The sequence below is a fragment of the Stegodyphus dumicola genome, chromosome 3 (assembly GCF_044657685.1).
Source record: "Stegodyphus dumicola isolate Sdum_Otavi_A_Nest chromosome 3, ASM4465768v1".
NCBI classification, from domain to species: domain Eukaryota; kingdom Metazoa; phylum Arthropoda; class Arachnida; order Araneae; family Eresidae; genus Stegodyphus; species Stegodyphus dumicola.
The window spans coordinates 205,587,039-205,602,572 of record NC_140770.1 but is presented as its reverse complement, the minus strand read 5'-3'; the positions used below and the strand labels follow the sequence as shown (position 1 = coordinate 205,602,572).

General features: G+C 32.1%; 1 protein-coding gene across 2 annotated transcripts in view; it reads right to left on the bottom strand.

Moving 5' to 3' along the window:
- The window catches only part of trbd (ubiquitin thioesterase trabid), a 72,849-nt gene extending 59,950 nt beyond the window's left edge, over nucleotides 1-12,899 (bottom strand). Inside the window, exons 1-2 of one of the 2 annotated variants that reach the window (XM_085813798.1) lie at nucleotides 12,409-12,899; nucleotides 8,761-8,947 (exon numbers count right to left, since the gene is read on the bottom strand). In XM_085813798.1, the coding sequence (XP_085669924.1) occupies nucleotides 8,761-8,947; nucleotides 12,409-12,413 (192 nt within the window). In that variant the 5' untranslated portion in view covers nucleotides 12,414-12,899. The remainder of the gene's footprint in view (nucleotides 1-8,760; nucleotides 8,948-12,408) is intronic. The other variant, XM_085813799.1, reaches the window with a different exon arrangement.
- Nucleotides 12,900-15,534: the final 2,635 nt, after the last annotated feature.

Genomic DNA, 15,534 nt, shown 5'->3' with positions numbered 1-15,534 from the left:
ACCTGTATATGGTTGGCACAGAGGTGGCTTTACTCGATCGACACGTAAGTATAAATGCGTACACAACTTTAAGGTAGCACTTACGTAACATTTTTCTTGGCAATGAGCAAATGTTGCTATTGGATTCAATTGTTGCATTCTATGCCGAAGATTCGTGAAAAATTGAGTGTCATACGGAGATATCTTAGATGACATTATCATATCACTAGGCAGCTTGAGAGTTGTGCCATACACCAGTTCAGCACAAGATGACTGTAGATCCTCCTTTACGGCTGTCCGAATACCAAGCATAACAACTGGTAGTGTTTCAGTCCAGTTATTGGTTTCGTGAGCCTTGAGAGAAGATTTTAAATGTCGATGAAATCGTTCAACAATGCCGTTGGACATTGGATGATAAGTTGTTGTTGTGATTCTGTTCGTAGCCAAAATGTGCGTGAATTCTGCAAAAAGTGCGGATCTCATTTGAGAACCTTGGTCTGTTGTTATGATCGATGGGCAGCCAAAACGAGATATCCAACAGTTGAAGATGGCTCTGCAAATGGTTTCCGTTTTCATATCTGGGATGGGAATGGCTTCAGGCCATCTGGAGAATCTATCTATGAGAGTTAAAAGGTACACATTGCCTTCTGATGGAGGTAACGGTCCGACGATATCCATATGGATTTCTGAAAAACGTGCATCAGGAAGAGAGAATTTGCCCAGTGGTGCTTTAGTATGCCTAGTAATTTTCGATTTTTGGCAAGATTCACAGGATTTCACCCAATTTTTGATATGACGTTTCATGTCGGGCCATACATAACGAGAACAAATAAGCTTCGTAGTAGCTGCAATTCCTGGATGTGACAGATTGTGCAGATGATTAAAGATGAATCTGCGAAAGGAATTTGGAACAAATGGACGAGGAATGTCCGTTGATATGTCACAAAGAATATTACCATCAGAATATTGGCACGGTTTAAATTCCAGTTTCAAAGATGATGTGTTGTTTTTGAGAAGGTCTTGTACCTCCGGATCATGCCGTTGAGCTTCCGAAAATTTTTTTAAATCCAAAAATGGAGATTTTGTTACGGAATCAATTTCGATTCTTGAAAGAGCGTCAGCAACGACGTTTTTTGAACCTTGCACATGCCTAATATCAGTAGAGTACTGAGAAATAAAATCTAAATGGCGCAATTGTCGAGGTGAACATTTATGAGGGTTCTGTTTAAAAGCGTATATTAACGGTTTTTGATCCGTATAAATTATAAAATTTCTGCCCTCTAACATGTGTCGGAATTTCTTAATTGCAGAATAAATTGAAAATAATTCCCTATCGTACGCGGACCATTTCTGTTGACTTTTATTGAGTTTCATAGAGAAAAATGCTATAGGTTCCCATGTTTGTTGAGACAACTGCATAAGTGTGTCGCCTATTGCGACGTCTGAGGCATCTACCCAGATGCTTAGCTGGGCTCCGGGAATAGGGTGTCTCAAAAGGGTAGCCTGAGCAATGGCATTTTTGGCAGCAATAAAGGCTTGTTCAGCATTCTCGTTCCAATTTAATTGTGGGGATGAATCCTGAACACGAGAACGAGGTTTCTTTTTATTAATATAGCCTTCTAACAATTTTATTAAAGGAGAAAGAATATGTGCTGCTTTAGGTATGAAACATCTGTAAAAGTTAAACATGCCTAAAAATCAGCAAAGCTGAGTGAGAGTGGTAGGTTGAGGAAAATCTAAAATACATTTGGCTTTGTCAGGAAGGGGTTCAATTCCGTTTTCACTAAGGTGAAAACCTAAGAAATCAATAGACGTTTGACCAAAGGTGCATTTTGAAACATTTATGCAAAGTCCATATTCCTGAAGTTTGGAAAATAAAGCTTTCAAATGCCTGTAATGTTCCTCAGAATCTTTAGAGGCTATGAGCAAGTCATCGACAAAAGCGTAAACACCTTCTAAATCCCGCGTGACTTCATCTATAAAACGTTGAAAAGTCGCGGATGCATTGCATAAGCCGAATTGCATACGGGTACTTTCGAATAAACCGAATGGTGTGCATATAGCGGTTTTGTGGATGTCGGCTGGGTTAATTGGTATTTGATGGTATGCCTTAATCAGGTCGACATGACTAAAAATTTTAGTACCGTGCAATGCAACAGTAAAATCGGCTAAGCATGGAATAGGATATTTGTCTTTTATTGTTTGAGCGTTCAATGCTCGATAATCTCCTACAGGTCTCCATTCCAGACTTCCCTTTTTTGGAACCATGTGAAGTGGGGATGCATAATTGCTGCTTGAAGGTCTCAAATGCCCCAATTGCATCATAGTTTGAAATTCTTGTTTTGCTATTTTTAAGCGATCTGGAGCTAACCGACGAGGTTTTGCAACCACAGGTGGACCTTTAGTTATGATATAATGAACGGTGTTATGTTTAACAGGTTGGTTAGGATCTGGTAATCTAGTAACTGAAGGAAATTCTTTTAAAATTTTGTGATATGGTGTATCACTAAATACAGTTTTTACTGAATAAATGCTTGCATTTTTCACACAACCGACGGTTTTAAAATGCGTTTTTAAATCTTTGAGATATTTGTTTCTGAGATCAGGCACCAATTCAAAGAAATGGAGAAAATCTGCTTCAAGAATGGGTGTACTAACATTTGCTATAAGAAAAGTCCATGTAAACTGTCGTCTTAATTTGAAATCCAAAGAAAGTGTTTTTTGACCATAAACATGAATAGTAGAAGAATTAGCAGCGAAAAGTGTTTGTTGGGACGAATTCCGTTTTTGAGAATTATTTGCTGGAAGTAAGGACACGTCAGAGCCGGTATCGACCAAGAATGAAAGGTTTGTTCTACGGTCACGAAGGAACAGGCGACGTGAAACTTGAGGCAAAGAATAAGTCGCCTCTATTCTTTGCTGGTTTCGTTTCCCTGCCATGAACAAGGTTTTGTACATTTGTCATCTCTACACTTTTTCCCAAAATGTCTATGATACCAGCAAACAGAATAATCTGTCCTTTTGGAATTGCTTCTTTCCTTATTGCGATCTCCGCGATTTGGTGAGCGACCACGAGAAAGAGAAATGCGATTAATATGTTTGTTTAATTTTTCTATTTGTTTAAATAATTTATCCTCAAGAGACTGATCGACTGTGCGAGAAACGGCACAAGTCCCTGGGGTTGGATTTACTTCTAAAATTCTGTCGGCAATTTCTGCAGCTTTATCTACAGTTAAATTGGAAACCGCTGCCAAAATAGACTGAACAGTCGAAGGCAAACGTTGAAGGAATAATTCTAACATTAAGTTATCAGGAACATTTAAAGATTCTGCTCGACGTTTCATATTTCTAAGCAAATCGGAAGGTTTTTGAGAACCTAATTCTTCTCCAGATAATAATTGGCGAATTTCTTGCTGAGAAGATTCTCCTGAACGATTTATTAACTCAGTTTTGAGCTTTGTATATGGATCAATAGGGTCTGGTTTCATAAGTAAATCCCGTACTAGTGATGCGATATCTGGAGGAAGATGAGAAACTACATAATTATATTTAGTAATGGATTCTGTGATAGGTTTGGGGGTGGCAAGAGCAAAGGTACTTTCACACATAATAAACCATAAAGATGGGTCTGATCGGTTATAAACCGGAATTTGGACGGCATGAACATCAGACATTGTGCAAGGTTTTTAAGCCAAAATAAAAGCAAAAATTAAATGAAGAAAATGAAATTAAATGATAAGTAGAAAACAGAATTATAAAATGATCTATAATTACTACTCATCTGTGATCCGGAGGATGAAAACCGATGTAATCCATTACTTCTGGTTTGGAGATCTTGAGTGATGGCTTGTAGTCAAAACCGAAAGTGCTTGAGAACTGTTCATACGATTTAACACAGTCCGGGTTACCATTATGGTGATTTCCGATATGTTTTTACCACCAATCCTCAAATTCCATATCACAGATTATGTTCTTACTGCATTAACATAAATATTAACAAGACATAGTGCACAATAAAAATTAAGCTTTATTTCGGAACTTCGCGCACACTGCCCAACAGCCTGCCTGTTTCGCTCTGCTCGCTACTCGTAAGAAAGTTCTCCTCTAGGGTTGCCACACTTATCGGAGGGCACAAGGCGCGCTCCTTATCGCCATCACCACAAGTATAGAGAAATATGCACATCAGGATGTCTTCTATTTCATGCAGTTCTCACTGAATTCGACATCTTCCATCAGTGCAAAATAAGTTGTAGCATGATTCATCCAACTACATTACCCATTTCCAACAGGGTTGCCACTCAAACAGAAGAATGAAATTCCCTGACTTTTCCAGGTTTTCCAGGTATGTCTCAAGAAAATTCCAGTCTATCCGCGTAATGTACGTTGGCTGTGCTAAGAGGTAAATTAATTATGGTATTACTTGTACTGTGTAGCAAATTCACTTAATTATTCAATAAATCCCAGAGGACATTTATTCTTAATTATTTTTGGTACATTTTGTTTGATAATTTTGTTTACTTTTCCGCTGAAAAAACTTAATAAAATTTAAGATATATACATTGGATAACAACTGTACATTTTATTTAATTATTTTTCATGATCATCCCCAGTTCAACACGAGGCTAATCCGGTTCTTATAAATCACAACGCAATGCTAAAAGTTAGGTTAGATTTTAGGTAAATTTAATTTGTGTCAGGTGTATTCTTAAAAGCCACCTTAACACTTGAAAACACAAATATAATTATAATAGGAGTTGTTTTATCCACTGAAGATTGAGATTAGAATCTGCCCAATCTGGAATAAAAAAAGGCTTTTTTTGCAGACATTCTGCAGCTAAACGAAAGAAAGAAATCTATTTCATGATATTTTTTTACTAAATTGAGGTATTTTATATTTATTTCGCAGCATACATAAGGAAAAAATATGTGCATTAAATTTCGTGGTGTCATCATACTGCTAGAATTAATTTCAGGATTATGGCAGAGAAAACTTCCTGAAATTTGGAAATATTATTTACTAATGATAAATAAATTTAGAGGGAAGAAGCAACATTAAATGATATGAATAACATAAAAATTAAGATAATTACTTAAAAATTTAATTAGAATAATCAACGATATTTTAGCTAATATAGTTATATTACATGGTTATCCTAGATGATTGATTACTATTTTTTTATTTTACTGCAAAATGACAAGGTATTTATTTAAAAAAAAAAAAAAAAAAAGAGAGAGAGATTTTGTGGTAAAATCCTAGTATACGTTACGGCCTTCGCATGATTTTGAAAATTGTCGCCAAGAACAAAATGACCCGTTTACTGCTCATTATCATGTCGCCAAATCCCGCTGTACCATATATGGAGATTATTCTGACCAAAGAACGTCTATGTAAAAAGCGGAGGGAAAATTTGCCAAGGGATTTGACGACGGAATGGCCAGAATTTCCCTCTCCGCGATGTGTACAGGAAATTGAGAAACACGTGCTGAGAAGAAACATTCTTTGACAAAAAAGAAAACTACGAAAATCCATTTTTAAATTATTGCGAAAAATCCAAAAAGAAACGTTTTATCAAAGAACGTTTTTTCTTGGATTTTTCACAATGATTTTAAAAACGGATTTTCGTAGATTTCCCCCCTCCTCAAAATAACTAATCCATGAATTAATTTACTTGCGCCAAAAAATATTTTCTTTTCGTTTAGAGTTTAAAGACATTTTAAACGATATTCATTTTATGAACTCTTGATAACGTGACCTTCGAACTTCTACACCGGTTTCGAACTTTGGCTACAGATATATCGCGCATGCACTTCCCACTATGATGGAACTGAGCCACGTCTGTTGCAGAGAGGTTTTCCTTCTTTACAATACATATTTTTTTAATTCTAACCTTCATGGTACCATATACTAGGATTAAACCCATTTTGTTTATACGAGAACAAGTTTCTTTAGTTCATGCACTGCACATGTGATTCTTGAGGTTACTAGAAACCAAAAATTGCGGGAAACTTGCTTTGCCTTTCTAAAAAGACAATCAAATTGGAGCTGCGAAAATTGGCTCTATGCTAGCTGCCCAAATGACACTCACGTGATACACAATTCGCCAAAAAAGTGATCTCTTCCGACGTCGGTGCAAAACTCGCCTTTTTTGGCAGGATCGTTGTATGAAATTCCCTGACTTTTCCAGATTTTGACTAAAACACTTAAATTCCCTGACTTTTCCCTGAATTTTTTGGTCAATTTCCGAATTCCCTGACTTTTTCCGTTTTTCCCGGTAGCGTGGCAACCCTGTTCCAATCTTCAGATGCCCAAAGTCTTCTTGAATTGAGAAAGAATTATCAACCAGAATTCAAATTGGAAAACCACCAAAGACAGTTTGCTTTCTTTATTAGCTCTTGAAGATGAATGGCTAAAATCTCCATATAAACTTATGATGGGAACATTGTGAAAAAATAAGAAACAAAAACAAAAAAAAAAAAAAAAAATCCCATTTTAATTATAAAGAAAAAAACATCATGCAGTTGCAACTTCATTGCTTTGTTCTGACAATGAAAGTGTTCTTATTTCATACAAATGTAAAATCAGAGGTGAAGCTATAGCCTTTTTCGGCCTGGGACAATCTGCTTGATACCCTTTTGTTCATTTTTAAAATTAAATTTTCAATGTTCTAAATATGCTATTTTGCTTATTCGTCAATTAGCATAATTTTTAATGCCATTCTAGAAATTTTTTTTTCATCTCTAGTATGTGTTTTGTAGACAGTACAGTAAGATTTCTTAAATGCAAAGAACTGATTTGAAGGTTTTGGGTGTTTTTTAATTGATTGGGTTTAGAAAAAATTCTTGCATGATAAATGACATAACTGTGGAGAAAATTCATTACAGTATTACAATATTTGAAAGTGTATATTTCGGGGACTGTATTTTAGAGTAGAACTAACCTTATAAAATTAGGTTTCTCATGAAAAATGCCACCCGTAAAATATATCACCTGGGTTTCCCCCCTTCCTCTAGCTATACTATTTTATAAAATCTCATAAAGTTGTTGTTCTGCTACCTACAAATCAGGAAAAGATGCAAGTAAATCTTTAAGCAACTAAACCAAACATAATACAAAGCTACAATTCCACCAAAGGTGGAGTTTATATCATTTTTACAGTCTGCTGATACTCAACGAATTATATAATTTGATGGGCTGCAGTAGAAAGACACACAGATGGCAATTGTGCATGCTTTTTGACATAATAAATATAATCTTGGCAAATAGTTATGCCTCATGTAGCTGTAATATATTAAAATGAAAGAAAAGCCTGTGAATACATGGGGATTCACAAAAACTTACACTTAGTGAGAAAAAATTGAATATAAATGAAGATGAAGCTATCTATTTTACATTGGAATGTCAAATATTCTACGGAAGCACTTTGAATGAAAATGACAATTTTGCCAGTCAAGCAAAAGAATTAAAAATTAAAAGAAAACAGAAAAAATGTTTCCATTTTGCCCATCAAAACTTTGAATGAAAACATTTTTATAAATGCACTTGAAAAGCAATTTTCAGATAAAAGCAAAACCAAGTTTGGCTAGTGTGTAAAAGTAAAAACAAAGATAAAAATGTATGCAGTCAAAATTTTTTAATAGAAAGGTAAATTTCTTATGAGCAGGGACATATCCTAAATTTCTACAAAAAATCATGCTGCTTAATACCAAGTTTTCAAAAAATTATATTAATGTGTGGGATTTTACAAAACGTATTTCAAAGCTGGCTTATTAACTTTCTTGAAACCATCAAAAAATGAAATACATTTGATAAGAGTTTAAATTTACGTATTTTGAGGACTAAAGAAGTGGAAATCTTAATTTTTTCAATTAATTAATATTGACGGTTTATATCATTCTTCCAATTCAGTCTGGCATCAGTTTACGAAAACTACATGCCCAGATATAATCAATTAACCAATTATGTTATTCAGTTGTTGAATTATCTTAATGGTAAAAAAATTCATTCCACTGGCTACAATACTATCAGAATCAGTGAAATACATGTTTCACTCCTAATATTTTGAATGTTGCTGGTATTTAAAATTGATATTAATTCATGTACAGATTTTTCTACTTGAAAGATAAAACAAGGACAACCATTCAAAGTCTCTCAGAGTCTATATTTGATAACTATATATAACAGAGAAGTTTTCATTGCTTATATTTAATTGACTGAATACCATACCTTTTACAGGTAGCACTATCCTATTAGAATGGGGAATGGGCTGAGAAGAAATGGGACATGGCAGTTTTGTTTTGCCTTAAAAAAATAATGATTCAAAGTATAACTAGAGATTAAATGTAATTAATATGGATTTTACTACATGAATGAGTTGAAAAACAATAATTTTCCACCCTAATTTTAAATTTATATAATGCACTGCCCCTGACGATGACATAAAATAAGTTTCAAATTGTACCTTTTATTTTCATTAAAATGAATTTTAATAAGTGTGATGTGTTATATGAGTGTTTAGTAAGTAGTTATTTTACAATGAATCTAGGATTAAAATCAATCTGAATGGACTGATTTATTGAATATTTTTTATGACTAAAGAGATACTTATTTTATAATACTCAGTTTAAATAAATTCAAATAAAATTTCTGTCTGTATAAGATTATTTTTTCAGACACATATAACTCTGCAAAAACATTCATTTAAAAAAAAAAAAAAAAAAAGGAGGAATTTTAAAAAAGAAATTCTATAAAATCAAACAAAGAAAATTTAAATGTTTTCTTACCATGTAAATATCCTGTGACTTGTCTCGAGATATGAGATGTGATTGTTTAGGAGACAGACATATAGTGCATTTAAGAGATTTTGGCCAATTCTCAAAAGTACAAACATTACATGTCCATTTTGTCTCATCCTGACTCATTGTACTTGGCTTCCCACAAATATTTAATATTTCACTAGCTAAATGCAGCCTAAAATAGAAAAATATGACAAATTTGAAATTAACAGCAACATACAAATACTTACGCTAGGCTGTGCTAAAAACGAATCTTACATAAACAAATTTTTAATACTGCTTCAAATAAAACAATCAATATATATATATATATATATATGATATATAAAATACATATCTATCTATTTATAGAATACATAAATAGAATTTCATGCAGTGTAGATTATGGATATAGTAAGGGCCACTTCCATAGCAAGATAGTGTGCCATTTATTAATACATTCGCAACCAGCAGATTTTTTTTTTTTTTATGTTTCTAAATACCAGCTAAACTAATGACATTCTGAAGCTAGTTGTTGCAAACTTTTATCATTAGAGTAAAGATAAAAATTATAAAACATGTTTTGAAATATTAAAGTTGTAAATATGTGTGGTGTTTAAAATAAAAAGATATTCACAATTTGTATACTTCAAGGTAGATAATAGAAAGTATTATTGTGCTTAGTTAATTTAGCTTTATATTATATGTATCTTCGGATTACAAAGAAGAAAATAAAATTTAATATTTCTGTTTAGTGTGATAAATTGAAAAACAGTGACTTCGCATATGGAAACTCTACATAATTTGAATGTATATACAAAGTACTATCATGATGTTTTCCAGACTCTACAAAGCGTTTGTAGATACTTTAATTTTTCTGACTGTGCGATTCTTCCCAAATGGTGTGTTGTTATATCACCCGAAAGCCTGTAAGGAGGATCACGGTGAGGTGCTTGGCGCACTGCTGTTCAGCTACTACTTCATAAATTTTTGGGATCATGATGTTCAGTAGCAGAAGCAATCCATTCTTCTGCCACAGTTAGTAAGGATTTCGAAAAAGTTATTTTGATATTTGAATTGAGCCATGATTATTAAGCCTTATTTGATTCTTCCTTTCACATTTCGAAATTTAGGTTCATTCCAAATAAAATTCGCCCATTTTTTATGATTTATTTTTAAATAATTTTTATAAATTTTTGGAAAAAAATTTTGAATTACAGCGTATGAAATTTTTAACATCATCTTAATGTAGATGTATTTCTAGGCACACCAGCAAAAAATTACAGTTTTTTTATTCAAAATTGAATTACTCTTGGCGTAAACTGAAAAAAATTTACTAAGATAAATTTTTTAATTTCTCCATAAATTTTGCACCAAATTTTACAAAATTTAATATTTAGACATAATTTGAGTCATTAAATAGAAATATGGAAAAAACTGGCATGTCATTTCAGAGAAAATCCAATTTTGTGTCAAAATATCTCTGTTAGAATGATGCTATGTATAAATCTAATATATATCCTAACTTGCGCTTTTAAGACATTAAAAACACAATTCGAATTTTGTCAATCGGCCCAGTAAAACAGGAGATATAAAACTGTCCCCCCTTTTTCCCCTCACAGTGAACACAATCTGAAATGCCAACATACTAACAGCTTACTCAATACAAATGATTACACCAAAACGACCTATAGTAAACTTGATTTTTAAGTAAATTTCACAATATAATGAATATTAATCTAATACATATTATGCACCACACCGATATTCATTATACACATGTTGGTATTTTTATAAAACTGTCACAAAATTATTAACCTTACACAATGTCACTAGCCCATTTTATTAAAAAACATCTAAATAAAAGATGTACAGTAAAATCACACCAACACTACCTTCTGCATAACAATTAATTTTGATCTGTTGATGTGTCCACTTTCATGAATATAACTACTGGCTTTTAATACTAGTATTAGATTATCAAAAATACTAATCATTTTCAAAAGCAGGTATCATGAAAAGTTTCATTGTGCATCAAGTTTTTGAAATAGAAATTTGTCAATTTTGTTCACTTTTAAACAAAATAAGAGCTTGTTATATTTATTATTTATTTGTGACTGTATATAATTTAAACTGTCCAAGCAAGTATACAAAAACTGGTCCTTTTAAACTGCACTATTAAGATTTATATGGGTGCAAAATAATTTATTTTTAATTTTCATAAATTATGATACTGCTGTGGAAAAAAGTTTAATATACAAATGGCACTACGTTTTGGTCTGCTTACATAAATTTAATATAATTAAAAATTATTAATACAGCTAAAAATCTTACTTCATTTGTACATTTTATTAATAAGATTATAAAAGAATCCCAAATTATGAACATTTAATAACACAACACCTTGCATACAATTTTAATATAGTCATGACAAGTAAAAATGAATTCAGTTAAAATAGCAATCCTTGCAACTTAGCAAACATTTTGAAGACAATATAAAAGTAGTTGGTTAATAAGAATTTATCATTAAACCTGCATTTTCCACTATGAAAATTATACGAGAGGCATGTTGGCATAATTAAAAGAAAATGAACTGAAAAATAATTAAAATGCAATAAGTAAAATACTTAACCAATGATAATATTAGTAATGACATAAAAATAATCAAAACATTTAAGTAACTCCCAAATGGAAATGCTTTGAATGGATAGTAGGTTTAATCCTAGTATCTGGTGCACACGGGATTTGGCTACTTTTGGCGACATTATGATGAGCAGTAAAAATGCGACATATACGATGAGTAGTAAACAGGTCATTCAAAGAATATATATGGTTATACATAGTATATACTATATATATAGTGTATATACTATGTTATATACACACATAGTATATAGTGTATAGTATATATATAGACGTTCTTTGGATCATTTTTGGTGATGGCGATAATTTTCAAAATCGCGCCTAGCTGCACCGTATACTAGGATTTTACCGGATAGGGTTGGATAGTACAAATTTGGTTTTTTAAAGACCATCAAGAAGAATGTGGAAAAGAATGGGTTACTCATATAAATATCAACAGTTGATCATTACAGATTTATTACACAATCTATTCATTAAAATGGTCACGCTTATTTAATAACACTCATAAAAGTGCAAGTCAAGCTTAGCACATATACCAACTTTAATGTCTTGTAATAGATCCTTTGCAACTATTTAAGTTTTACATTTGTTCAAGCAAGAAACTGATTAAAAAGTATTATTCACGTTTTACCATTTAAAAGTTGTATTACACGGAAGAAAGCAACTTAATATATTTTGGCGTAAAACCAGATGTTAAGTTTATAAATATTTAAATTTAAAATCACGTTATAAAATTATTTTAACAGATAATTTAATTCTTTATCTAATACTCCCATCAATAATAAAGACAGATGGCAAACACATACACACACACATACAAAAAAAAAAAAATCCTACTTACAATTTAATATAAGCTTTTTAAATATGATATTAAAAAAATATAGTTTTCCTAGTACTCTTTTCTCTTATGAAAATGTATATCATTAATACGCATGTTGAAAACAATAATTCAAATTCAAAACACAACAATATTTAACACATAACGCCGATAAAAACTCATACATTTAAAGTTACCTCATGAATTATAAAATTCCTCACATCTGACAGATATTCACAAATAACGGTAATTCAATGACATAATAGCAGTTTTATGCCATGCACAATGTGAAGTGATAGATGCGCAATCAAGTTAATTATAGATCTCTGAATAAACTTTAACTATTATTTCAAGAAGCTACTATTACAATGTCATGACCAAATGATATTTAAAAATGGCATTTTCATTTATCATCCTACCAACTACATTTCTCATTATCCAATGTAAATATTTGTTATAAACAAGACACCAAAATCAGCTGAGAAGTAGGCTTATTCAACTGTAAACATTACTTTTATCAAAGTCTTTTTATGTTAAAACTTGATAAATAGAGTAATTTCAGTTTCGTAGATATAGATAAGCTGTACATCCCAATAAAATTTTGAAAAATATCACAGAAATAAAAGGAAATAAATTGCAGAATACAAATTTTGATTCTTAATCCATTTCTAATCACACAGCTTGCATAATAGTTCCCTCTTTATGTACTTCATCTGTATGACAACCGTGGATTTGAAATTGAAATCAATTGCGTAACATGTATTCATAACTTATATTTTTATTCGGAAATATCCTTTATTTGGAAAATGTGAAGCTTAAAGATTAAATTAATACAATAGCAAATCCTTTTACGTTAACATAATTATACTTCTTCCAAATATTCGATTCCAGTAAATTTCTGACTGATTCCTAAATTTTTTTCTTGCTTTTCCACATTCTTTCTCACTCAAGTTTCAGAACAGCTTCAATAACTGTTATTGGTTGTATTCAAAAAATAAATAACTTGTACATAATGAATTATTGTTAGAGCGAAATTACCATAAAGAAAAGCGATAAAAACCATTTAAAAAAATTAAACCAACAAGCGTTTCTCACAGTTGGCAACTTTCACACACACGCAAACAGATCGTATTTTATTCTCGAGTGTCAAGATGTAGAAACATCTTTTTACTCGACTTCTGATAAGAATCAGGTGGGAGGAGAGCAAGCCACAACTTTTAATTCTTAGCAAAACTAAAAAAAAACATTGCTTTTAAAGATCTCTACCTTTTTGAGGAAGTTGTTCCTCTGGTCACAAAGGCCAAATACTTAGGAATTATTTTGAAGCAAAGGCTCACATGGTCTAACCACATTAATAGTGTCAAGAGCAAAGCCATGGGCATAATATGCAGATTTCTCCCGGTCATTGGAAAATATTCAAATCTAAGCTTGCGTACCAAAAAACAGATATATACCATTTGCATTCGACCGATACTTTGTTATGCTGCTCCTGATTGGAACACGATCACTCAAACTCAACTGCATCAATTACAAGTAGTGCAAAACAAATTTCTGCGCATTATTACTGATTCACACTATCTTATCCGCAATAAACTTTTACACAGAGACTTAAAACTTGAGACGATTCCAGATTACATCAGAAGATCTAATGAAAAATTCTTCAACAAAGCTGTGCAATTTGACTTTGTTAATTACTCCCAAGTCTTTAATTATAAAATTCTCTTCGAAGATAGAAGCGTCAGACCACTTGCAGCTCACACCTTCATGGAAGGAGACGACAACTTTTTCACTTAGCTCCTCAATTGGTAGCTGTTTATACTTCCAATGCATCTGATTTTGATTGAAGTTCTTCTGTAGCTTGAATATTATTCTTGGAGATTGATAAAACTAGTGCTGTGAGATTTTTCGCATTGTGATGACATATTAGTGTTGTAAATAGGTTGCTTAGATTGTTGTTGAGTTACTGTAGTGTATTGCGTTGAATAGTTGTATTAAAATTGTGTTGTATAGTTGTATTGTATTGTGTTGTATTTAGCACTATTGCTTGATGTTGTTTAGTTGTATTTGAATTTTTCATTGGAACTATTGCTGTAGTGTATCTTCTCATATTGTTGTCATTGACTTGCATTGTCTTGGGTCCTCCCTGAAAGCTATGATCGCTCGTCACGTTTTGCGAACTTGTCCGATTGGAGTGTCTTGCTCCTTTTGGTACTTCTCTTCTTCCCCTTTTATCCGTTTTCTCATCTGAGATTTTCTCCACGTCCGGATTTCTTTATGTCAAGTGCTCTTGAGCTTTAATTCTGGAACCGGCAACATTGCTCTTCGCAATAGCTCGGTCAATTATAGAGTCTAAAAAGAGTAGGGTGGAAGGAAGTGTGGGCGGCGGAAAAAGAGAGTCAGGTCCGCGCTAGCGGCGACGAAAGGTCAGTTGGCTCTTTTATTAATTAAATTAGTTCTAAAAATTATTTAATAGGTATTTATATCAAAGTATCACAATTTTTTTGGATTGGATTATGTAATGTGTTTTTATCAAACACATTTTTGCTCCTCTCTTTCAAAAATTGTTTCTCCCTTTAAGGGAAAAAAAAAAAAAAAAAGAAGAAGAAGAACTGTCTGTGAATATATTATACACTACTATTCCACATATTATGATTAATAATCTTGACAGTACGATGACTTTATATTTACAACAAAAGATTTGGATTTTCTTCAAACAGCCTTGATTGTACCAAATTGGTTCCCTTAGAGACGTGGGCCACATTTTAGTCCTCCTCTTTATTCCATTCTACCTTTTCTGTAATTATCATTATGTATTATTAAAATTTACCTTTTCTATATTTCAAAATTATTTTACACATCACTCATTTATTCTGAGGAAAAAAATCACAAATTAACTTGTAATAAATTGAGATTAAGTCTGTAACTTTCGGTTCTTTAACCCTCACAACAGTATAATATCCAGAACATATCCAATGGATCTTGATTGGAAACTCAAAGACCTTATACGCATTCATCATTCAAGGAAAAAGTGAGGAGGGGAATATCATATCCGGACTGCGGACAGACATATTAGAATTACTAGATTTTTGTGAAACATAAGAAAGAAGTGGCTATATATTATTTGTTTAAAACAACATTTTTCTCATCTAATAAGATATAAAATTTATATAATAAACACACTACAAAACTTACTGCATAACCTTCAAAATGGTACTACACATCCATAGATTCTAGCTCACTAGACATTTATAGAACACAGTAAACACTACATAGTTCTATTACATGTTCATTGAGTACACTAAATATAATTTAAGATCGGTGCT